The sequence below is a fragment of the Toxorhynchites rutilus genome, chromosome 1 (assembly GCF_029784135.1).
Source record: "Toxorhynchites rutilus septentrionalis strain SRP chromosome 1, ASM2978413v1, whole genome shotgun sequence".
Taxonomy (NCBI): domain Eukaryota; kingdom Metazoa; phylum Arthropoda; class Insecta; order Diptera; family Culicidae; genus Toxorhynchites; species Toxorhynchites rutilus.
The window spans coordinates 161,812,689-161,838,216 of NC_073744.1; the positions used below are offsets into that span (position 1 = coordinate 161,812,689).

The 25,528-nt window shown below is 40.5% G+C and overlaps 4 protein-coding genes across 8 annotated transcripts in view; all 4 read left to right on the forward strand.

Annotated features, from left to right (window-relative positions):
• The first annotated feature begins 1,372 nt into the window (after positions 1-1,372).
• On the forward strand, positions 1,373-5,434 carry LOC129761557 (uncharacterized). Its single transcript, XM_055759293.1, has one exon. It carries the CDS (start codon positions 1,373-1,375, stop codon positions 5,432-5,434), a length of 4,062 nt encoding a protein of 1,353 aa, XP_055615268.1.
• Positions 5,435-5,466: 32 nt separating this feature from the next.
• On the forward strand, positions 5,467-6,768 carry LOC129761558 (uncharacterized). Its single transcript, XM_055759294.1, has one exon. The coding sequence runs from the start codon at positions 5,467-5,469 to the stop codon at positions 6,766-6,768; it is 1,302 nt and encodes a 433-aa protein (XP_055615269.1).
• A 5,121-nt stretch (positions 6,769-11,889) lies between these two features.
• Positions 11,890-21,798, forward strand: LOC129779243 (tetraspanin-13). Of its 3 annotated transcripts, none has more exons than XR_008743606.1 (6): positions 11,890-12,169; positions 12,474-12,641; positions 12,740-12,949; positions 13,012-13,140; positions 14,789-15,301; positions 20,283-21,798. XR_008743606.1 is itself a non-coding variant. In XM_055786614.1 (5 exons), exons 1-5 carry the CDS (start codon positions 12,110-12,112, stop codon positions 20,379-20,381), a joined length of 666 nt encoding a protein of 221 aa, XP_055642589.1. In that variant the 5' UTR covers positions 11,895-12,109; the 3' UTR covers positions 20,382-21,798. The 3 variants fall into 3 exon arrangements, 1 of the variants encoding a protein (XP_055642589.1); XR_008743608.1 differs by lacking the exon at positions 14,789-15,301 and adding an exon at positions 13,467-13,743 and having other exon boundaries at positions 11,891-12,169; XM_055786614.1 differs by lacking the exon at positions 14,789-15,301 and having other exon boundaries at positions 11,895-12,169.
• Positions 21,799-22,478: 680 nt separating this feature from the next.
• Positions 22,479-25,528, forward strand: part of LOC129764626 (uridine phosphorylase 1) — an 80,503-nt gene continuing 77,453 nt past the window's right edge. For all 3 annotated transcript variants that reach the window (XM_055763933.1, XM_055764012.1, XM_055764002.1), the window contains exon 1: positions 22,479-22,543. The gene's annotated coding sequence lies outside the window, so the exon portion shown is untranslated. The remainder of the gene's footprint in view (positions 22,544-25,528) is intronic.

Below are 25,528 nucleotides of genomic sequence, written 5' to 3' on the forward strand. Positions count from 1 at the left end.
GAGGAAAAACATCGCACTGGCGAACGAGACAAGGCGATGAGAGCTGTTTTCAAATGGATGTCAAAATGGGATGTTTATGAATGAGGGCGGTATTCACTAACGAAAATGTCCACGGAATTATCACGCCACACTTTTCTACACCCAGAAGACAGATAAGGGGCTGTCCACATACCACGTGGACAAAAAAAGGATGATTTTAGACACCCCCCTCCCCCTCCGTGGACAAGCGTGGACATTCCTTATACCCCTCCCCCTACTGTCCACGTGGACATTTCTCCAGTTTTGAGGAAAAAAACAAGGGATTCTATTTTCTTCGCCTAAATTTCATTTCAAGTTTGTTTCTATTTCCTATTCCATATAAAATTATAGCCTTACCAATGGTAACGATTTGTCTTGAAAATTTCGGTTTTTTTCAACATTGTCCGAGAGCTTATTATTTGCTTCCGAATTCCATTTACGTTATCTCCATATCCATTTTAAAATATCAATTGTGAGCTTACTCTCGAGAATTTTTATTAAAGCTGGCTGGCTGTTTGAGTTTTCAAAAAATCAGATAATGAAATCAGGCACTTTGTTTGAAAACAGAATTTTCTCGTCTAAACATCAATGACTTTCGCATTCACAGCCATCAGGCGGGCTAAAATGAACCTAGTAAAAACAAAACATCTGCAGTATCATCGTGATCGATGATTCCGTTGACCTACAACCCTTAATTGTTAAATCATGCTAAATATTGTCCTGAAAAATTCGTGTCGATTCTAAGGAAAAAACCAAAAGCATGTTTTTGTAGACAAACATCTTTTCGATCATATCACCATTTTTTCTTGAATATTTCAGTATCATTCGTGCAACTTGAGAATTCCATCCTCTCAGAACTCATGCTATGCAGTAAGTTGAAGTTCTCACAAGAATCTTAACAGTTAATAATCTTGTTGTGGCACCGCTGGAAACACTGTCAGATGATACAAGCGCTCTCGAGCGGTGAGCGCGACAACCGGCGCACAAAAAAACGTCATCGACAACCAAATAAAAACAAAAGCAAAGTATAAGGTTGATGAGTATACAAAAATAGAAAATTGTGAAATTAATTAAAGTTCAAATAATTGTTTATCTGGGGTAAATATGAGTGAAATACTAAACATTGAAATTGTATTGATGAAATGATAATTAAATATAGAAAACAGGAGGATATTAGGCGGAAATTAGCTGGTTGAAGAAAAAGGGAGTTGTAGCATAGAACTACTCATGTGAGTAACAGTTTGTTACAAAAAAAATGTCATTATTAAATAAAGTTCATTGCAGTTTTGAGCTGCTGATAAAAAAAAGTTGCTTCAAAAATCTAGTTCCAGACAACGTCCGAACAATCTCAAAAATGAGTAAAACTCGACGTACGGGACAATCTAACCTCGAAACTGAGATGGCAGAAGAGGATCCAAACAAGACGGGGTACAACTGTGCGCGTTGCTCTCGTCCGGATCATGCCGAAAGTAAGATGGTGTTTTGCGATCAATGTGAGAGCTGGTACCACTACGGTTGTGTCGGTGTGTCATCACCGGTAAAAGATGATGATGATTGGATGTGCCCTGACTGTCGTAAATCTGGTGACGAAATAAGATCAGAGGGTGCCAGTGTTGGACAGAATGCTAGTGTCGGTACTGAAGTGACGGATCCCGATCAGGAAGATCAAGAGATGGCAGTAGCCATGAAAGCGATAGAGCTGGAGAGGGAACGTATGAAGAAACGACAGACGCAGAAATTGAAATATGCCCAAATGCAGCTAGAGCTGGAAAAAGAGAAACTTGAGATGCAATGGTACACTGAGAAGAAGATCCTGGAAATGAAAATTAAGGCGCAAGCGGAATTCAACCACAAGAGAGATGCCGAGCGCAAGAAGTTGCAGCAGGAATATGATCAGCTAATCAGAGAAGGGTCCCGAGAAGAAAAAAAGGTGCAGCGGGAGAAGAATGTGAAGAAAAACGTAGCTGTCGAAAAGAAAGAGGAATTAATAAGTACTGAAGAGTTTTACGATGGCAACGTTAGCAATTCAACTCCGGTCATGCAAGCTGGACCTTCAGGAGTAAAAGGCGTTCAGGCATCTATTGTAAAGCAGTCAGACGCCAACGCGCACAGCGAAGACAGCAGCGGTTCTGAGTACGAATCAGAGGGAGAAAAAGAAATTAGAAATAAATCCGAAAATGTCATTAGAAGTGGACCATCGAAAGCGCAGTTGTCAGCTCGACAGTTTTTGTCCCGAAAACTTCCACCGTTCTCTGGCCGACCAGAAGAGTGGCCTCTGTTTTTCAGTAGCTATCAGACGTCGACGGATGCATGCGGATTTTCAAATCTAGAAAATTTGGCCCGTCTTCAGGAGAGTTTGAAGGGAGCAGCGAGAGATGTGGTTAGTAGTCGTCTTCTACTACCAGACGCGGTGCCTCAAGTCATGGAAATGCTTCGTATGTTGTACGGACGGCCGGAGCAGCTTCTAGACTCTCTTTTGCTGAAAGTGCGTAAGGCTGATCCGCCAAAGTCTGAAAAATTAGCATCGTTTATCACGTTTGGAGTGATTGTTCAGCAGCTCTGCGATCACCTCGAATCGACGAACTTGGAAGACCATTTGGTGAACCCTATGCTCATCCGGGAATTGGTGGAAAAATTGCCAGCGGGTACGAAAATCGACTGGATACGGTACAAGCGGCAAGCGACGAAAGTGACGTTGCGAACATTAGCAGATTTCCTATCAGATTTAGTATCTGCTGCGAGCGAAGTGGTAAATTACGTTGATACGTCTCAAGTAAGTGGTAGTCGAGTTGATAAAATAAAGAACAAGAGTAAGGAACAGGAGAGTTACGTCCATGCACATAGTGGATTCGATGGTGCCGTTGTGAACAAGACGCAGGGTCGAACACCTTGCGTGATGTGTGGGCAGACAAATCATCGTCTGCGGAACTGTGAGAACTTTCGCCTACTTAGCGTACCACAGCGGTGGGAGGCGGTGAAGAAATGGGAATTGTGTCAAATCTGTCTCAACGCCCACGGTAAAGCGAAGTGCAAACTTAATATTCGTTGCACAATAGGAAATTGTTCGAAGCTCCACAACAGTCTGCTTCATTCTGCTGAGATCCAATCGAGCTGTAATACTCACAGTGACTTCTCCAAGGATTCGATTTTGTTCAGAATGGTGCCGGTTAGAATTTTTAACGGTGACGTAAGCGTTACAACAATAGCATTTCTAGATGAGGGGTCATCGTATTCACTGGTAGACAGTTCGTTGACCAGAAAACTAAAGTGCAGCGGACCAACTCAGCCGCTCCGCGTCACGTGGACAGCTGGAGTCTCCAGATTGGAAAAATATTCTCAGAGACTACAGTTGACAATCGCGGCTCGCGACTCGAACGAAAAGTTCGTGCTTCGGGATGTACACAGCGTGAACAATCTGAAGCTGCCAACGCAGTCCATGAATTTCACTGACGTAGCCGGAAAGTATCGGCACTTGAAGGGGTTGCCTGTAACCGATTATGCTTTGTCAACACCGATGCTCCTGATCGGGCTTAAACATATTGAGTTTTTCGCACCAATAGAATCGCGTATCGGTCAACCAGGCGAACCGATCGCGGTTCGTTCGAAACTAGGCTGGACAGTTTACGGACCACAAGGGACAAATCGCGAAGCAGGTTTTGTGGGACAACATTCGTGTATAGGGTTATCAAATGAAGAGTTGCACGATCTTCTTAAATCGCAGTACGCCCTCGACGAAAAAGGGGGTTCAGTTAAAATAATGCCAGAATCTGAAGAAGACAGAAAGGCTCGAGAAATTTTGGAGAAACGAACAGTTCGGGTCGGCGATCGCTTCGAGACCGGACTGCTCTGGAATGAAGAGAACCCTACATTTCCAGATAGTTTGCCAATGGCACTGCGGCGCATGAAAAGTTTGGAGAAGAAATTATCGATGAATCCAGAACTGGAAGAGGCAGTAAGGCAGCAGATAGTTCAGTATCAGGTGAAAGGCTACTGTCACAAAGCAACGAAGGAGGAATTAATCTCAACAAAACCAGAAAATGTGTGGTACCTACCGTTGAACGTCGTCCTCAACCCAAAGAAACCGGGAAAAGTTCGGCTGGTATGGGATGCGGCAGCAGAAGTGAAAGGAGTCTCACTCAATTCCATGCTCCTGAAAGGACCGGACTACTTAACCTCCTTACCTTCAGTAATAAACAAATTCCGGGAACATCGCGTCGGATTTGGAGGTGACATCCGCGAGATGTTTCACCAGCTTCAAATACGATCGGAGGATAAACAAGCTCAGCGGTTCGTGTTCGAAAATGAAGTTTACGTAATGGACTGCGCCATTTTCGGAGCCAGTTGTTCTCCAAGTGCAGCAATGTACGTAAAGGATAGAAATGCTCGAGACTTTTGTGAACAGTTCCCAGAGGCTTCTGACGCAATTATTAACAGACATTACGTGGATGACTATTTCGATAGTAGCGACACCGTCGAAGAAGCGGTTCAGCGAGCGAGTGAGGTGAAATTGATCCATTCCAAGGGCGGTTTCGAGATCAGGAACTGGGTATCAAACTCCCCAGCTTTCCTGGAGCAGATGGGTGAAAAGGAGAAGAATCAGGCAATCCTCCTGGATTCAGCCAATCCCGAACGGGTGTTGGGGATAGTATGGAACACGACAGATGATGCTTTCACGTTCACCACCAAGATGCAGGATAAATTGATGCCGTACTTGTACGACGGAAAGGTACCAACGAAACGTGTTGTGCTTAGCTGCATCATGAGCCTCTTTGATCCACTAGGACTACTGACACCGTTCACATGTTTCGCAAAGGTGCTGATTCAACTTCTTTGGAGAATGGGTTGTGAATGGGATCAGGACATCGAAGGAGAAGCGCTGGAAGAATGGAGGCAATGGACGAGACACTTGGGTGTTGTGGAGTCGGTGAAGATCCCGCGACATTACTTCGGCGACGCTTTGTCTCTTGATTACTCGTCGTTGCAACTGCATATTTTCGCAGATGCCAGCGAAAAGGCTTACGGCTGCGTCGGATATTTTAGAATCATGGCTGGGGGAATTCCTCGGTGTACGATGGTGCAAGCGAAAGCAAAGGTGGCACCACTGAAGCAGGTATCGATCCCACGATTGGAGTTAATGGCGGCCGTGCTTGGTTGTCGATTAGCTGACACTATAAGAGAGAATCACAGCTTGACAGTGAAGCAAGTGTTCTACTGGACGGATTCGCGCACCGTCCATTCTTGGATAGTTTCCGATCAACGGAAATATAAGGCATTTGTAGCGTTCCGGATCGGAGAAATCATCAGTCGGTCGCAGCCATCGGAATGGCGATGGGTGCCAACCAAGGTAAATGTTGCGGACCAGCTAACCAAATGGAATAAAGGGCCACAGCTCGGTTCGGATAGTTCTTGGTTCTAAGGTCCTCAATTTTTGCGCAGACCGGAACCGGAATGGCCACTACCACAACCAAAACCCCAAATGTGGAAGAAGAGATGAGAGCGGCTTTCCTGTTACATGATATAGAAGTCCAAAGCACGTTAGTGGACGTTTTAAGGTTTTCCAAGTGGAACGTTCTCGTCAGAACGCTGGCTTGTGTGAAGAGGTTCATCGACAATCTACGAGCAAAGCGAGAAGGAAAGGCAATCGAAGTTGTGCCGGCATCACAGAAGGTTAAAGCATCGATCTTGAAGAAGCTGTCGATAATCGAAAAACCGTTGGACCGCGATGAATATCAATTCGCGGAAAGTTGTCTGTTTAAATTGGCTCAGGTAGAAGCGTATCCCGACGAAGTCAGAACTTTGATAAAAAGTCGTCAAGCAGAGGGGCCAGTCAGATGCAATATGGAAAAGAACAGTCCACTCTACAAAGTGTCACCGATCCTAGATGAACTCGACGTCATTCGCATGGAAGGAAGGTTGGCAGCAGCGGAGTTTCTTCCGTTTGAGCTGCGTTACCCGATAGTGCTTCCGAAAGGTCACCAGATCACACGCAAATTGTTGGACCATTATCACCAACAGTACGGACACGCAGGCCGAGAAACGCTAACAAACGAAATTCGACAGAGGTTCTACGTGTCCCATCTTCGAGCTGAGGTGAGAAAGGTTGTGGATAATTGTGTATGGTGCAAAACAAGAAATTGCAAACCAAAAGCACAAAGGATGGCACCGTTACCAGTACAACGCGTGACCCCTAATCTGCGTCCGTTTAGCTTCACTGGAGTCGATTTTTTTGGGCCTTTGCTTGTTACTGTTGGTCGGCGTGTGGAGAAACGGTGGGTGGCATTGTTCACCTGTCTTGTGACAAGAGCAATTCACCTAGAAGTCGCCCATAGTTTGTCGAGTCAGGCGTGCTTGATGGCGATAAGACGATTTGCTTGTCGGCGAGGTATGCCAACGGAGTTCTTCTCGGACAATGGGACAAATTTTGTAGCAGCGAGCAAGGAGGTGATTCAAACTATCGTTATAAGATGCAAAGAAGCATTTACAGATGCAAGAACAAGATGGAACTTTAATCCACCGGCAGCTCCCCATATGGGCGGGGCATGGGAGCGACTCGTTCGATCAGCGAAAGAAGCGTTGTCAGCGTTGGACGATGGACGAAAGCTAACCGATGAGGTGTTGTTGACGGTTTTGACTGAGGCGGAAGATGCGATACGAAGCACTGTCGCCAAATCATTTCCTTCGAGGTTATCCGCCAGGTGGCGCGGAGTCGTACGTCGTTCCAGTAAACGAAGCAGAAGCATTGCGGGATAGCTACAAGCGATCTCAGTTGTTAGCGGAGAAACTTTGGCAGAGGTGGCTGTTGGAGTACTTACCGTTCATCAATAAACGTACAAAGTGGTATGTCGATCGAGAACCAATAAAGCCTGGAGTCGTAGTATATATTGCGGATAGCGAGAACAGGAAAACATGGGTTCGTGGAGTTGTGGAGGAAGTTGTAAAGGGCATAGATGGTCGTGTCAGGCAAGCGGTAGTGCGGACGACCAAGGGTGTCTACAAACGACCGGTTACGAGGTTGGCGGTGCCCGAATTCGAAGTCTGTAAGTCTGGCTACAATCCGTGATTTAAACCAGAATTACGGAGAGGGGCTGTTGTGGCACCGCTGGAAACACTGTCAGATGATACAAGCGCTCTCGAGCGGTGAGCGCGACAACCGGCGCACAAAAAAACGTCATCGACAACCAAATAAAAACAAAAGCAAAGTATAAGGTTGATGAGTATACAAAAATAGAAAATTGTGAAATTAATTAAAGTTCAAATAATTGTTTATCTGGGGTAAATATGAGTGAAATACTAAACATTGAAATTGTATTGATGAAATGATAATTAAATATAGAAAACAGGAGGATATTAGGCGGAAATTAGCTGGTTGAAGAAAAAGGGAGTTGTAGCATAGAACTACTCATGTGAGTAACAGTTTGTTACAAAAAAAATGTCATTATTAAATAAAGTTCATTGCAGTTTTGAGCTGCTGATAAAAAAAAGTTGCTTCAAAAATCTAGTTCCAGACAACGTCCGAACAAATCTGAAGACGCAATATCTGGTGTGTAAGGCGGGTGGAGTTTTAGAAGTGCCCTAGAAGCGTTTTCTGGATCGTTGATTTTCATAAGTTCAGCTGCCAGCAGTACTTGTTGGAATTCACCGAAACTAGCTGCTTGGTAGAAGCCCATGATACAGATTTTCTTCCAGTTCTACCAGACCCAGCCATAACTTTCTTCAAGCGAAAACCTGCTTCGGGGTTCCATTCACTTGCTAATATTTTTTTTAACTCAACATTCTTGTAAATGATTTGCCCTTTACAATTCGCTATAAATATGTATTTTCGTCGCGTTTATGAAACGAATCGCAGATTGAGATAAGTCCCTTCAAGTGTTTTTTGATAAAATAAACCCTTATTCCGGAATCCGGTTGGATTTGAAATTAGCACAATGTTGCGTTCTTTAAAAGGATATTCTAGTCTAGAAATTTGAAAAAAAATTCAATTTTTTTCTTCATATTTCTCTAATTCAGATATTTAAAAATATACCATAGAAGAGAGTTTTCGAAAATCTCATTATTTACCAAGTTATAGCCATTTTAGTGAAGCGATATCTTATTCAGTACGGCCATAACAATTAACTTCAAATGCGTTTTTCTCGAAACATGTTTTTTCAAACTGGCTTACACGATATTTCGAGTTCTACTTATCCGATCTATGTTTATATGAATACAATCTGTATGTATCTTTCTATCGCATTAACCTATAAAAAAATAATTTCGTAACTTTGCTATTTTAAAAAAAATCAAGAAACAGCATTTTTTTTTTCTTCAAATTTCCGCCATCTTATCAAAAAACACGATTTTGACTTGTCCGAGGTTCATGCAATAGTGGCATCTTTACTGATTCAGAATCTGTTCGATTTGTTTGTTTCAGAAAAACAGAAGTACTGGAATCATGTACGTCATGGCACCACTTTTTTTTTGAACCCCTTCACTTGATCAGCTTCTAATTATGGATATATTTTTGAAAGATAGATATTATTGAAAGATAGATAAACAAATAGTGATTTAATGGATGGTAAAAATATTCTTTGTTTTACTTTTTCGGAGCTCGAAAAAACGTCCGAAATTCGTGTCTCTATCCCCCCTAATCTGATCGAGTCAAATCCCAATCGGATTGTACAAATGTTGCAACCTTGAAATGCAGAATGCAAAAGTTTATTTCGTTCGGATTGCGATATGTCAAACCCGATCGGGTTCCGTAATATGGGTTAATATGTAGTCAATGCATTGTTGTATGTTTGCATGTTGTATGCATGTTTTTCGTGATGTTTCGTTTCTGTGATCTCGGTGATTTTCGACATCTGTAGCGAATCTACTAATTCATGTGCATGGAAGATTAATCTTTTCTTTTAATTAATCAGCAATAGCAGCATGAACTTTCCAGACAACTCAAATGAAGCGTATTACAAAAATTACCAGACATCAATGAAGAACAACATCATTGCAAGGAATAGATCTCCAGAGATACGGTCCGTACACTCATGGAAGAATTTGTTGTTCGTTTCAATGTTCAGAAATCCTTGGGAGTTCTCGAAAAAAAAAACCAAACAGTTTTGTCATCAAGAGCAAAAGCTGAATTTAACCCGCACTTAAGTCGTGATTTTTAATACTACAAAAAAATCCAACATTCTTTGCGTTATTGGGTGTTTTTATCCTGGCGGATTTAAGCCCACTATTACCGATTGGAATAAATCGGATCCTAGTTCATGTGCGTTACCTTCAGAATATACATTTCAGGAAAGACGTTCAGTCATATGAAAAAAATGGATGTTTGACCGAGCAGCACTTTCAGGCAGTTCAGTATTTTTATTGGTGAATACTGAGTACTCAGGGCGGGCGTGAAGTTCAAAAAATCGTGTAAATACAAAACAGATCTCATTCAATTTTGACTACTAACTTGAATGTTTTACTTCAAAAAAAAAAAATTAACGTGTCCACGTGGACATTATCAAAACCCCGTCTCCCCTCACCGTGGACAAGCGTGGACATTTTCGTAACCCCTACCCTCCCTAAAGTTGTCCACGTGGTATGTGGACAGTCCCTTACTATAATAAGCTACCGAATCTTTGGTAAGCCAAACATTAGTAGAATGTACATATTTTCTGTGAATATTACCGACCGTTAGTAAAATAAATCTCAGATGCAATACACATTCCTACCAACGATTACTACATTTTACTGTGCGTTCTCGGTAACTTTGACAATTGTCATCCCTGGCAAACGCGAAAAACTATCTGTCATCATTTAAATTTTTCCGTGCTGATAACAACAATAAAGGTAAGTTCTTTTGGATAAATTTTGTTTTATGACTTATTATTTCATTTCGTTGCTGTATTGCAGGTTTTTACATATAGTCCATCAAATCGAGCATAGCGCAAAGCGCACAAAAACCGATTCAGAGTGGTGATAATTTGCGAACCACCAGTGGAGGTGGAGTTATCGTGCTGGGAATAACCGCCGAAGAGAATTATTACTCGGCCGATAAACACCCAGTCATTCTTTTTCTGAGCTGGATAAATATGATAAGTGTCAGCAGTACTTGCGGGGGCTGATACATCATGGATTGTTATGCAAGCAGTGTAATCTCATAGTGCATCGGTAGTGTTCGGCTACGGGGCTTCATCCGTGGGAAGAGGAAGCTGGCAGTCGAACGGTAGCGTTGATTTTCATTTTCGCCTGATTTGCATTTTCGCCTTTATCAAAGAAAAACTGTAAAATGTACTGGATATTCTCTTTGTTGATTCCCATTATTAACACACTGAAACTTACCACTGAATTCAGCAAACAAAAAACAACAGAAGAGTTTTTCAAATGTGAAATTTCATCTTAACAACGAGCATAACTATGAAATTGTTTGATCGATACTACCGAGAAAATAATGGATTTCATTTTTCCCAGCCTAATATTTGACTCCGGCCAAACAGTGTACGTAGGGTGTTCATATCAGGGCTCTGCATAGTCAAAGTCAACTGAGGATAGTCAGCTGACTATCTGACTGACTATATCCGTATTCACTTAGTAATGACTTTTGGCTTCTTCACGCAGTTTCTCCACCAAAATGACTAAACAGTCAGTCGGGCGTTTAGTCGCTATCTCCCTCTACCGACTCGACTATATCATTTCATTCTTCCCAGTCAAATTGTCCTCATTGCATTTTGAAGTGACTTCCCCCAAAACGAATTCATTCCTCTCTTTCTCACTCCCATGTACGTGTGCATGCATCGATGTTTGAGTTCAACGTGGTTTAACATACGCTACTGGTGAGCTAGATTCTTTTGTATCGTACACGAAAATTATTCACACGTATAAAATAGCTACGCTATTTACTAATACTAACGCGAGGACCTTTCTAGCATACTTGATAAATGTCTAAGTTCGTTGGTTTGAGTTCACGATGGGTAGACGATAGACCGTCCATTGAGGGGGTAACTTCTTTTTTGCATAAGGAATCATGTTTTCGTTCCTCTTTACATCGTAAAGTCGTAAAAATAAGATTGCGTACGCGGGTATAAAATTGAATGAAGAGGCAGATTTGTATTCATTTGTCGAGTCAGTTAAAATAACCACTGAATGGACTAGTCATCCTAGCTAGTCAACGCTAGCCGATTCATTTTCTAGTCAAGTCACTTTTTGTTGTGACATTGTATTTGACACAAAACACGACAAGCAAATATTCAGTTCGTGTTTTTAGTCGTTCGTCGCATGCAAATATTCAGTTATTGGATGCCTAAAATATGTTTTCGGTTGTTCGTCGAACCAGTCGGTACATGACCATGCTACCTTAACCCATTAGTGCCCAGCGCATGAAATTTAATACGCAAAAATGCCCGTTTTTGAAAAACTGTTTTTGATTAAACCAAAGTGTTAAGCGCATTTTAAATGATACCACATGACAATTTAAGAGTGTTTTCTTGTGTCAGTGCCATTTATCTGTCATTTTTGTTGTTTTGTTGTGTATTAAAGCTTGCAGAGTTCGAGTTTCCCGCAAAAGTCGCAAAGTAAACATAACCTACACCTTGGCAGTAATTGTAGTAATGTAGTAATATATCAGTCGAATTTTTCCCATGTTCGATGTTTGACATTGTTTTCCACTGTTGATAATTGAAGAGTGGTAAACAAAATAGTGTTTGTACAAATTACAAAACAAACTTTATATGTCAAAAAGTGTTAAATATATGACCTTGGGACAAACGGTGTACGGTCACCTTTAACATTTGTTTTGGAAGAAAAAAAAACGCTCTGTTGACGACCACAAACCACTTCATGTTCCGCCACATGGGAAACATCGCATCTCGCGCAAGCTTTTGCTCCCACCTGTCAAACGGGCCCGTCCGTGAGGAAAACTTGCGAGGCAACAGCAGCAGCTGCTGCAGAAAAGCTATTCGTGAAACAGTGTGCGAAGACAAAGGTGGAAAGGATCTGGCAAAGCAGAAAGACGGGAGGAAAAAAATACACATATTGCAGGATTTTCCAAATTTCTTAGAAGTGGAAGTGGCGAGGTTGATTGATTTTTTTTTCTGGTGGAGAAAAATTAGCAAATCTGACCGAAAACATGTGCGGGGGCTTTAGTTGTTCCAAAAATGCACTGATTGCGCTGAACATCCTCTATGTCGTAAGTTCGAATTTTGTTTTACGATGGTCTAAATAACTTAATCCCACGGTCTCGGTCTCCATTGTGAAATCGCATTGCCTCGCTAGCGCTGCAGAGCTGGGCAATTGATTCTATAATTGACTATTTCCCGTTCTCCTTTCCTTTTTCCCCCGAATCAATCGATTTGTGGTGTTTTATTTTTAGTGTTTGTTTTGCGCTATCACAATGTGCCTTCGAAACGCGTTTCCTTGTTTAGCATAATCTGCGCCGCGGTGCCAATTGTTCCTTGTATTTGAATTGAATTAATTTTTTTTAATCCTTACAGATGGTTGGCTTCCTGCTGATCGGGGTTGGTGTATATGGGCGCGCCTCTTCTATCGTGACCAACCTCCCGATCATCGGTGGTATCCTGGCATGTGGCGTAATTCTTATCCTTATCTCGGTTCTGGGATTGATTGGGGCTGTGAAACATCACCAAGTGATGCTGTTCTTCGTGAGTATTGTTGCACTTGAGAAGAAAAACAAACAAACAAACAATATGCGAGCGATAAGCTTTAACCTTCTGGGGGCTTTCTTTTCTCTCGTCTGTAGTATATGATCATATTGTTTATGCTGTTCCTGATCCAGTTCTCGATTGCTTGTTCCTGCCTGGCGGTGAACCAGGAACAGCAGAGAGAATTTGCGGAGCAGGGCTGGTCGTTGGCCCCCGCGGAGATCAAGCAGCAGGTACAGGAAGAGTTTATTTGCTGTGGATTCAATTCGACAATGACTGAGGATCATCCGTCTTGTGCGTCCGTAAATGTGAGTATAAGAACCAGAATAAGGTTTTCTGATGAACTATATGTTCCAATTTCGCTTTACAGACCATGTGTTGCCATGATCGCGCTCCAGAGAACTGTCAGTGTCCTCCCTGCATGCCCAAGCTGGAGAGCACCATTGATTACGCGTTCCATCTGTCGGGAGGCATTGGACTATTTTTCAGCTTCACAGAGGTAAGCTCAAATTTCCCTCCCCCGCTCCTTTTAATCCGTTTTGGTAGTGATCAAAGTTCGAACATTCCACACACACACGTTGCGCGTTTAATACGTTGTTTTCAAAATAACCATAACTGTTTCTTTCTTTTTTTCCATCTTCAAAATAATTGACTCGTTTCATGCTGGCATGCTGGATTGGTTGTTTGTTTTGATTGATTCCGGTCATTATTAATTATTTGGCTATCATATATGCTGCGGTTGGTTCACGTTTGCGCGCATCATTTGTTCCTCCTCTCCAATTCGTAACAACACTTCCGCCGCGTGGAAATCACCGCGGGTTACAGTTCGTTGGTGTTTGGCTAACCGTGCGCTATCGCAACCAGAAAGATCCCCGAGGAAATCCCAGCGCTTTCCTCTAAGGTTGGAGGGAGCCTCTCACCCCCGCAATGGAGCTGTAAAACATTTCATATGGGTTTTAGTTTTGTTTCTTTTTTTTTTACATCTATTTGGCGATCGAAAAACGGGTCTAGCGTAACACACAGACACACGCCCAGTTGAAAACTAGAAACCATCAGAGGGAGCGAACTCGAATTTTCGGATCTCCGGTCTTGGTTTTGATTGGTAATTCTACTCGCTAAGAAACCCCTGCCGAATGATGAGTGTATATTGTCGATGTTGTACGATGTGTTTGGATGGTTTATAATTTTGCTTTTCTTCACTGAGTCGAGTGATGAGAACGTTTCGGTGCACCGAGGCAAAGAGCAGAAGTGGAACACGAATTGGAATGTTAATGGTTGACTAAGCTCGCAGATTGTAAATTGGGATTATAACTTAAATCCGTATTTGAGGTTAGATGGAACCACTTGCTTATGCGAAGGGATACCATCCGTACTGATTTAGCAGGAGATCTTTCTGGGTGTCATGATTTATTTTTCATATTTTAGCATTCGTTCTGATTTTCATAAGAAATTCAAATTCATTTCCCATGTAAAAGTTAAAAAATGTTGACTAAAATTTTACGAATATATAAAGAGTGATAGTTGCATCTTAACCCTTTATAAGGCCGTGGAAACTAGGCAAATAATGGACTCAACCTTCAGAGAACACAATCCTTACATAAGGAAGAACACATATTTACCTTTGACAAAAAAAAAACGATTGAAAAAGTTGGTGGCATTATAGTTGCCACTGTCCGTTAACCCAAAAACAATATTTGCCGTTGCCGTGTAAGTTCACTTTACTGCGCCTTTGGTCATACAAAAATTAAAATTATTTTTCTAGTGCAGCAAAAAAATATAGACTTACAGTGATGGAAAAAATGATAAATGTAAGCATTCCTTATAAAGTCATCTGAATTATAACCTATCAGATATAATGCATATTGAAACGCCATCTCTGTGTGAGGTCGCTCATATCATGAGCAATTAATGGAACAATGCTATCTGTCAAAATTCATATTATTTTGACCGTGAGCGAACGTAAACTTTCGTTGACCAGTATTCGAATGGAAAAAATAATAGGTGTTATAGTATACTATACATCGTGACGTAACTTTTAATACAAATTGGTTATTGATTTAAGGATTTCTGTGAATGAAAATAGTACGTCTGTACTGATATACTGATATTTCATAAGTTGGCTTTAAAATTTCGCTTTCTGTTTACAGACAATGGGTCGTGATAAACGTTGGAGTCCCGATGAAAGACGGCTGTTAAAAATCTGCGATGTGAAACTAAAACTTTTAAAGAAATAGCAGAAACCGTCGGATGCTCACAGAAAATAGTTACAAGTGTCCAGAAATATCGGAAGAAATCAGAAACACGAGGACAGAAAAGGAAAACTGGTTCTAGGAATGACCGCCGAATACTGAAATTGGTGAAAAAAGATCCTTTCCTTACATCTACAGCCATTAAAAATAATCTTGGACTGGAAGTGACAACCAGAACAATCCAGAGCCGCTTGATTGATTGTAAATAACGTGTTAGTGCTGCCGGAAAAACTCCTTTTGTATTGAAAAGAAATCATAAAAAAGACTGGTATTCGCTGACATCATCTGGAAAATCTCAAACTACCTGCAGCCAGCTATTTCAGAAATGTGCTATGGAGTGACGAAGCAAAAGTGAATTTTTCTCTCCCCAATACACGAATAAGACCATCAAGCATGGCGGGATGAATTATGGTATGAGGATGTTTTTCATGGTATGGTATGGTATGGACCTCTTTTTTTTTGATAAAGTTTATTATGACACAGAATGCCTTGCCATCTTGAATGAAATAATGCTGTCTTATGCAGAGGAAGAAATGTCATTAAAATGGCGATCCCAACAGGATAATACTATTCCGGTAGAAACAGGCCAGAAGCTTGTCGATTCTCTGCCAAGAAGTTGCGAGACTGTATTGAAAAGTAATAGATTTCCGACTAAATACTAAAAGTTCACTCAATAGAACATATTTACTATTAATTTGAAACAATGAATCATATATTTTAAGCTGTCCTAAAAATTGGAGTATGGCGAGTATTGTAGAAGACTTCGGTTAAGTAAAATGGAATAGTAAAAAAACGAAAAAATTTTTTGTGGGTCGCAATATAGTTGCAACGACCTTATAAAGGGTTAAACGAGATTTTTTAATCTGAATTCATCAGAGTTTTCGTTTCACCAGTCACGGCGTTGTTTCCGTTATCTCGATATTCCAAGTTGATTTTTAATGTCTAACCGGAAGTGTCATTATACCGACGAATAGCGCCAAAAGTACCCTTGTTTCACAGAAGGATTATGCAGCTAAGTGCTGCATACGTTATTCATACTTGTTGGTGACTAAAAGCGGTATGTACATTTTGTCATTTTGTTGAAAATGAAGCTTGAAAGCAACTATGAACCATTACAAGGGAATCTGTAGTGGTGCGGAGCTGCCCTGCGAATGAAACACAAATTTCTGCATTACTCGAGAATTAATCAAGCAAACGAAACCAAATTAGGTATATGGAGGTTTGAGGGCGCAATAAATGTTTTCACGGTGGTTAGACACTCCACCCCCTCTCTAAGGGGGAGCTGCCATACAAATGAAAGACAAAATTCTGCATCACTCGAAAACTAATTCAGAAAATATTAAATTTGGCATGCGAAGGTTTTAGGGGACACCAAACGTTTCTATGGCGAGAAGAATTCAAGAACTAATCAAGCAAACGGAACTAAATTTTGCATGTGGAGGTTTTATAGGGAAGAAACATTTCTAAGGTGGTTCGACACTCCTCCCCCCTCTCTAAGGGTGGGCTGTCATACAAATGAAAAACAAATTTCTGCTGAACTGGAAAACTAATCAAGCAAATGGAGCCAAATTTGGTATGTGAATATTTAAGGGGGCACGAAACGTGTCTATGATGAATAGACACTCCTCCCCCCTCTCTAAGGGGAGAAGAGGAGAGGGGTCTGTCTTTATTCTATGATATTTTCTGTATCAAACATTTATTCCATGTAACGGAGAAACACTTTATTTGCAAGTGGTTGAAAAATCTTGAACGAGAATTGTGTTTGAAAATAATCAGATATTATAATGATGAGTTTTGGTAGAAGTACTAGGAATTTTTTAGTAAAAGGTAAATTCAACGGGGTCGATTAGAAGATCAATCAATGAACAGTTCTGCGATTGTACTCATGAACTTGCGCTTAGTAAGAAAACGTGAATGTTTGAAGGTATTGATAACAAAAAAACAAATTTTGGGCGGGACGAAGTTTGCCGGGTCAGCTAGTATTATATATTTGTCCCATACTACCGTTAACTATTTGATAACGCATAACGCATAAAATGAACAATTCGTACAATCTCCACCGTATGAACACCGACAAGGTACCTTCTATTTAATATTTCTCTTCTGCTTTGATTCCGCTCTATACTATACTTGCTTCTTGCGTATTCTGAAGATGCATTCTTTGGCAAAAAACAGGAAGTGGGTTATATCTATGGTATAACCGCAAGGGTGACGTAGGACTATCGTTGATTTAGAGATCATTTATTTGAAGTTGAATCTAAATCAATTCTGAATGAATGAATAAATGAATATTTGGGAGACTTCGAAAACGAGAGCGTTACGTTGGAGGAACAAGGTTTTATGCATCCAATATAGGATACGAAAAACCTTGTTCTGAAGAATAATCTTCAGAAGCTAACCTGCTAACTGTACTTGATTGACAAATCACAAACCCAAATGTATTATATGGATGTTTTATGGATGGAAAACATTAAAATAAACTCTTTCGCTTGAATGTAATTTTCAATTCCAAGGGGAACTGGCAGATTATTTTCCAGCAACGATTAGATATTTCCACATTTTCCTCGATACTGGAAGCCCACCAGTGGTTAATACTAACTCGATAACCACCTGTTAATAGTACTTGATTGAAAAATATTTGGTCACAGTGTTACATGGATAGAAAACATTCAAATAAAATCTTTCACATGAATGTATTTCTAAATTACCAGAGGAACTGGCAGATTATTTTCCAGCAATGATTAGATCTTTCCGGAACTTTCTCGATGCTGAATGGCATCCAAACGGAAAGAATTCTGCGCGTGTATGTGTCGATCCTTCGCCGTCCACCTCCTCCAGCACGTTAGGCAACGATGTTGTCTTGTCGATGTCCTCACGAAAAATGAATGTGTCTCACCACCAGAATATCGCTTAAGTATGCTTTTTGTGTGTGATTGAATCGAGAGAAGGTGTGGTTTACGATGGCAATTTGGAAGGCAAACTAGAGGGGAATGAACTCTCTGAGCTCGGAACTTTCGGCGACTGAGCAATAATCGATTGCGGGCGCATACAATATTGGATACGGAAATATCCTACTGATGGGGAAGAATAATCTTCAGAAGCGATCCTGTTAATTGCGATTGATTGAAAAACCACAAAACCAAATGTATTTGGTCACAGTGTTACATGGATAGAAAACATTCAAATAAACTCTTTCGCATGAATGTATTTTTAAATTCCCAGAGGAACTGGCAGATTATTTTCAGTAACGATTAGATATTTTCACATTTTCCTCGATACTGGAAGCCCACCTGTGGTTAATGCTAATTCGATAACCATCTGTTAATAGCACTTGCTTGAAACATATTTGGTCACAGTGTTACATGAATAGAAAACATTCAAATAAACTCTTTCACATGAATATATTTCTAAATTCCCAGAGGAACTGGCAGATTATTTTCCAGAAATGATTAAATCTTTCCGGAACTTTCTCGATGCTGAATGGCATCCAAACGGAAGGAATTCCGCGCGTGTATGTGTGTGTAGCGATGTCTTCCCGGGGAACCGTTTGTGGCATCACTCTCCTTCTGATGGATTCCCTTCTGGCCTAAGGTGCACAAACAGGCTCTTGGTGACACCGTTCATCCGCGCTTTCATGATAAATGAAGAGCTTCACCACAACAGCGACAACATGCTCCAATCGCTGTTCAATTAGACCTGAGTGGATATCCGAGCGGCGCTCGCTTATATACCGATTGGTGATTTCAATAGCCTGTTTTGAAAGCAATTTTAACACTATTGAAACAAGTTTTTGGATCAGAAAGTAACAAGTATACAAGTTTATCTTTCGAATGAAGTGTTTATCATACCATTTCGTTCAGTTGTTTAGGAGCTATTAACGCTCAAAATCTCGGTCTCCGGCATAACGCTTTCGTTTTCGAAACTTTGATTTTACACCCCGGTATAGAAATGAAAGACGTAGTCCTACGTCAAAAAATTCATCAGCCAACGACATGCATCGACAAACTTAGACTAAGATGGACTTTCAAACAGGTACTCATATTTATACATTTTCGTGATTTCAGTAAATTGCTTTCGCTGCAATTTTGAGATATTGAAACAAATTTTTGGGTCAATTAGTAAACAGCACTACTTACACACCTTTAATCTTTCGAATGAAGTGATTGACATACCACATTGTACAACTGACAAAGAGGTGTTAGCGCTTGAAACTTTGCACGCCAAACGTAGCGCTCTTGTTTCAAATATTCTAAACTTACACCCCAGCGCAGATTTAAATGTGATGTGATGCCATAATACAGAGGTACTCTTCACCAGTCGGCATACAAAGTGACGCGGTGCCCCAACAAAATTGCACCATACAGTGCGATATCTATCATTCATTCTTCCTTAGATTCGAGCAAAATCATTGTGTGTGACATCAGCATTGAGAAAGACTGCTGTTTGATAGCTGGAGCGAGACGACTTGATGTGAGTGATGATGATGTTTCGAATTATAGAGGCTTTTAAATTCATCGGTTCATTCGCCTCTAGCCTTGTAAAAGACCAATTTAGAAAACTCTACTAAACACTCGGCATTGAGAAAGGTTATTCGAAAGACTCGCCGCCGTCTGGTCGCAAGCTAGATGATCGATGAATTGTGAATACGTAAGAGGGGTATACGATAACGTGAATGATAGGTCACCGAATGGTCTGCGTAAGAGAGATACGAAAGCATGCATAAAGGCTGTATGAACGCAAGGCGGGGCACATTTTCGTACCCCTGCATGACGGTCTCGTGTGTGCGTTTGGTCACCGAGTGATCTGAGTATGATGGAGCCATTATTAGGTTACCTAAAGCAAACCAAACTTATTTGAAAATGAAAAGTCTGATTTTTAGGTTATACTCCCAATAATAGCAATTAACTTGAACAAAAACATCGGAATAAAGCAACATTAGTGGCAAATAAAGGACAATATCTAGAGAATTCTATTTCACCTAATGTTCCCCTTCTTCTCTGTGCTCAAACTGGTTTTGCCAGAATCATGTATTCTTTCCCCGATGCAAACGTTGCACTGGACCGACGGCAGCCGGAGACTGACGTCCCTTCTTTGAGCTCAGTGCGTCGACTTCGCACGCGCCTGCGTATGTGCGCTTGGTTTGCAATACTATCATGCCTATATTTCTCTCGCTAGCGCGCTTCTCTGGATATCCCGCTATAATTTTGTAAATTTCGTCCATTTTCCTCTCAATTGTAAGTGTGATGTGAATTGCTTTAACCCATCCTCCCCATCCGTGTTGCTCCCGTGTACATGAATGTTTCTAGTCATTGTTGTTAGTCAACTAGCCTGCAAACCTGTGCCAACATTTAATCTTATTTTTTTATGCATTTTGTCATCACCACCAAAACAGATCATCGCTGTGTTCCTCACACGTCGCTACCGGAATCAACAGGATCCGGACCATCTGCCGGCACGGGCGATATTTCCCCAGAGCAACTACGTGTACTGAGCGGATCACGGTTCGGTCGAATGTCAGGAAAAACCGTCAGGGAGAGTCAGACTGCTTCGGTTATAAGATGGGTGTGCGTAAACAGGTCTCAAAACCAAAATTTCTTTTGTTTATCACGCCGCCGCCGCCGTATACTATTGACCTGTTTGAACCCCAAAAAAATTATGTATGAAAAAAGAATGAAGATAATACTCATTTTGTCGCTCCTCTAGGATTAGGTTTTGTAAGGAAAGGTTGTGCTAACTCTAGATCCGCCGATTTTTTTTTTATTTTAAGTAGACCATTTTTAAAGAGAGGCAAAACTAAATGCGCGATCGTTTGTATATTTCAGCAGTTCAGAAGCTAAACCTAATGAACTTAATTAATACTTTAAGTAGTCTGTTTATTGCAACCATGGTTGAACAAAGATTCTCTCTAATAAGTTTATATAGTGACTATTGAATAGAGTTCAAATTCGAACAATGAGTAGTCAATAATGGTTCGATACTTTTAACATCATATATGTGTTGTTATCCATCAAGTGATCTCCCATACATAAAGTGTGAAGTAAATCTTCTCCTTTAGCACATCTATTGAGACGCACGTGGTTCACGTTAACGGTATATCCTTTACACAATATGTGTATACGTAAAATCTATAAATCCTTAAGTTAGCAGCTTTGGTTCGAATATCTCGAAACATTTTTTTTATTATTTTGTGATATAAAACATAGCTATCAGGCCAGTTGCAGAAGAATGTTTCCTCTTGCTTAAAGGCACCCAACCACAGAATATAGGTTCCGGGTGCGATGCTCTTTGCTTCCACAGAGACGCACAGCCCTATTCTGTATTCCGACGGATTTACATTTCGTTCGAAACCGTTATTTCGTTCGAGTTTTAATTTCGCATTCCCTATTTCGAACGTTTTGCCCATTCAATGTTTGAAGAGAAACAGATCGAACGAAATGCAAAAACAACTCGAACGAAATACAGAATGGAATTTTATCAAGTCGTTCGAAATATTTCGACTCGATCGAAATGCAGAATAGGGGTGGCAAACAAGTTGACGCAATTTTGAATGTATGTATTTTTGAATCCAATACACGAACACACGTATTTATTCAAGCACTTCACGATAGTATACATTTATATATACATATTTACGACATATTCGAGAAGCAGCACCAGGAGCAGCCGACCGCAGATTAAATATCCTCGAAATGGAATTTTTGTTTCCCATCCAAATTTCACTGAGTTCGATTCATCGCGCAGAGAGTATTCAACCAATATCAATTGTGCAACATGTATTCTGTATTTGGCTGACTGGTTGGGAAATGTGTGCGCTGCTAAAAGATCACGAAACTGTTAGTCAAAAGAATGTGGATTCTAGTGTGTAGAAATAAAGGTGAAATCAAGGTATGTAAACTGTGAAACGTCAACCACCAGTTTGATTATATTCGGTAGAAAATTTGAGAACACCATTCTATTTATTCAAGCATCTCCCTTGATCGCTGTTCCAGACCAAGGTGGCTATATAATATGTATACCAGGTGAAGCGTCACCGTCACTTTAATAGGAAGGGGAATGCAGTTTGTAGAGCGGGGGTTGTTTGTTTTGTTATTGCTTTGAAACGTCATTTTTACATTTTCAAATGCGAGAATAGTGTGTGCTAAATAAGTGAAACTGGACCAACAAAAAGAACTTCAGACGAACTTCGTTTTGCCAATTCAAACCCAAGAAAGTCTGCTATCATTGGATTATTGCTTCATGGTAACTTGTTTTTTTACAGATGGCCTATTATTGTGCTGTAAAGCAGTGCCACAATAGTCAACGTGTGACTAAAAACACGTCGATATTGTACCACAGATTCCAACGCAATGACGAGCAGAGGAAAATGTGGATACGCTTCTGTGGACATGATGAATCCTGGTGTCCAGACCAAAAATATGGAGTTTGCTCGAGCCATTTTAACGCAGAGAGCTATGAACAGCGAAATGAATATACCGGGGCTAAACAGCGCAGACAACTTTTGAAAAATGGTGAGGGAAGAAACTCAAATTATCGAATGATACATACAATGTATTTCACTTTTAGCATTACCAATCGTGTCCGGACCCATGAACCAGAATGATATTTAATTCCCTCATGCTTCCGAGGATGCAATCGAACATTCTGGAAGAACAGGTATATACATATATATACATTTCATAGAATTCATAGAAATAGAGACGAATGAACTCTCAGAGTTTAAAGTCTCTCTAATTCAATACCTTCCTTCCTTCCTTCATAGAAATACAAATTTTTTTCACCATGCTCTGGCTATCCATGATCTACTCTAATTATCGTTTATACCCATATCAAAATATTATTTACTTTCCTACTTCATGAAGATTACATTCATTACATTTTATATTCATAATTTCGTAATTCGTATCCGTAATACAGTTCGTAGAGATACTAAAATGATTTAATTAGCTTCGCCTGATTAGCGGCTAATTCAATGGCTTTTCTTACTGTTTCTTCGTCTGCAAGGAATTGCATGAAAATAACGGGTTTCAGATTCTCATCCAATTCATAAACATAAAAGATTCCAAATTTCAAATAGCTACATCGCTCTTCTGATCAGAATTTGGATCGGACGATACCACGCAGACTTTTTGTGATCTAAGATGATGATTTTCCTGACTTCAGTTGTCGAATGATACCCTCGTTTCAATAGGACAGAATACGTTTCATTGTCAGCTTGAAGAATTCCGCCATTGGCAAGTTAACCGTTTAGCGATCCTTCTGTAGCGTGTCTTTCATGATTGCGTCGTAAAATACAGGATTCGGTTCCTTGTACGATGGTGGTACTTCAAAATTACGACGCCTTATAAAGAACTGCTCTTTATCGTATTTTTCCGCAACTTCAACTTGTTTAAACCGGTTGATTCACCACAGTTGCGTTTAATCAAACACCTTGTTTTCTCTATGTGGAAGAGACGAATGAACTCTCAGAGTTTAAAGTCTCTCTAATTCAATACCTTCCTTCCTTCCTTCTCTATGTGGATGCCTGTTTGACCACAACCGGCAGCTAGATCTTCTGCTTTCCTAAAGACGTAAAATAAAATTACATCACAGTTTACCTTCGTTAGCATCAAACCAACCACAGAAGATTTTTCTGGTTCTGTAGATTCAGATTCACCGTGCCGAACCACAACGGAACAAAACTTTGCCACTATTCTCGGTATGATTTTCAACAAAACACTTTTCTCTGAAGATCACTTGCTACAAAATCGATAAATCAGAAACAGAAAACGAGCTTAGACTCCGAAATGGATTGTGGTAAATCTCAATCGATGTATTCCGTGGGTGACATAGCCGGCAAACGATGCTGTTTGTAAGCAATACCGACAGCAATTCCAATATGGCTGAAAGTGTATTTCATATGATTGTTTCACCTGGTATATATAGAGGCGCCTTGTTCCAGACCAGAAACTATTTGTAAAGGCAGTCCCGACTCAAATTGCATCATTTTCAAATGGCTGTAACTTTTTACACTTTGGGTTACTTTGGTTGAAACTTTGGGTAAAATTAGTTCAATGTGTATTGTGTACATTGTGTAAGTTTTACAGGCGGATGTACAATAGTTGCGAAAATAGAAAACAGCAGCAGCGCAAAATAATTTTGCGCACGTACCTCGATCCGGATTTCTCACATCGTGCCATCAGCAGGAATCTGATAATCTACGGTAAGTCGTATCTTAAATCGGTACAACGAACGTTTGGCCATCGATCTGAAGAAAAAAAAATGGGTGGGTTATATCTATGATATAACCGCAAGGTTGACGTGGGAATACCTTAGCGTAGCAATCATTTGCTTGTATTGATTAAATTTTTGATTGAATGAAACAATTGCCGAATTCAATCGAATCCAATATATTTGCTGTGTGAGTAAAAATATTGTATAATTCCATATAAGGTCAATTCATGCATTGCGATAGATGAAGTTCTTCGTTACAAGTTAATTTAATGACAGTCCTTTTACGTTTGGTATGATGCCTAGGACAAAATATGTGAACGGAAGAATTATCAAACGTTTATTTTATTTTACGTTTCCTTCTGAAGTTTGCATCTCTCAAGTGTACGTATTTCTCGAACCGCGAATTTGCTTGATTTGATGAACTTCAGGCACTCAGTATCGATTTTTGGTTCTCAACATCTTGCCTAATCATCAAATGGTATGCGTAGGAATTCAGTGAGCAGAAGATGTGAAGGCATATCCTTCAATGCAATCTTGAATAACCGAGCCAAAGCGTGGTGTTCGTATCCGTTTTTGTAATCCGTGTTAGGGAAACACTTTTCGGAGTGCAAAAAAAATGCGAGTGCAGAAGTACCCCCGGAAGACCGTTTTAAGGAAACATATTCTAGTTTACACAAAGGCAAGCGAGTACAAAAGTACTCGCAGTTTGCATTTATTTGTTGAGCCGATTTCCCCAGACATCTTGGTTTTGAAGTCTGTGTTAGACAAACACATTTCAGTCGGAATAAAAATGCCCCCGACTTTCATGTATTTGGAATGCCGTTTTGCTCCACGCTCCATGGATTTGAAGACTGTGTTAGGGAAACACGTTTCAGTCGGAACAAAAATACCCCCGACTTTCATGTATTTGCAATGCCGATCTCTCCGACGCAGCTTGGTTTTGAAGTCTGTGTTAGGGAACACATTTCGGTGAGAACAAAAGTCCCCACACTTTCATGTATTTGCAATAGAGATGGGTAAACCGTTCATGAACTGATCAAAAGAACGAGTTCACCCAAAAAAGTGAACGAACTGCCGTTCTTTTTTGCTGGGCAACAGTTCATATGAACTGTATACCCAGTTCAGAACGAACTGTGTACGGTGAATGATGAACTGTGTATACAGTTCAGAACGAACTGACCGCTGGCAGAACTGTGCATGCAGTTCAGAACGAACTGTGTACGGTAAGCGGTAAGAGGAAAGAAAACGAATGAGTGATAGATGAATGGTGCTGCAAGGTAAATAGTTCTCAAATTAACGAATTGAAACAAACGATAGCCCCATGAAACAACAAAAATAATATGTCGGTATTGTCGCTTCATAAAAAACGCTTGTTGCGTTTTTTTATGTTGCGTTCAAGATACGATGGTTTTAAATTGGATTGTTAAA

Coding starts and splice junctions, on each gene's coding strand:
- LOC129761557 (XM_055759293.1), top strand. CDS start 1,373: ATGAGTAAAACTCGACGTACGGGACAATCTAACCTCGAAACTGAGATG.
- LOC129761558 (XM_055759294.1), top strand. CDS start 5,467: ATGGCCACTACCACAACCAAAACCCCAAATGTGGAAGAAGAGATGAGA.
- LOC129779243 (XM_055786614.1), top strand. CDS start 12,110: ATGTGCGGGGGCTTTAGTTGTTCCAAAAATGCACTGATTGCGCTGAAC. Junction 12,170..12,473: donor CGCTGAACATCCTCTATGTC/GTAAGTTCGAAT, acceptor TAATCCTTACAG/ATGGTTGGCTTCCTGCTGAT. Junction 13,141..20,282: donor TATTTTTCAGCTTCACAGAG/GTAAGCTCAAAT, acceptor CCACCAAAACAG/ATCATCGCTGTGTTCCTCAC.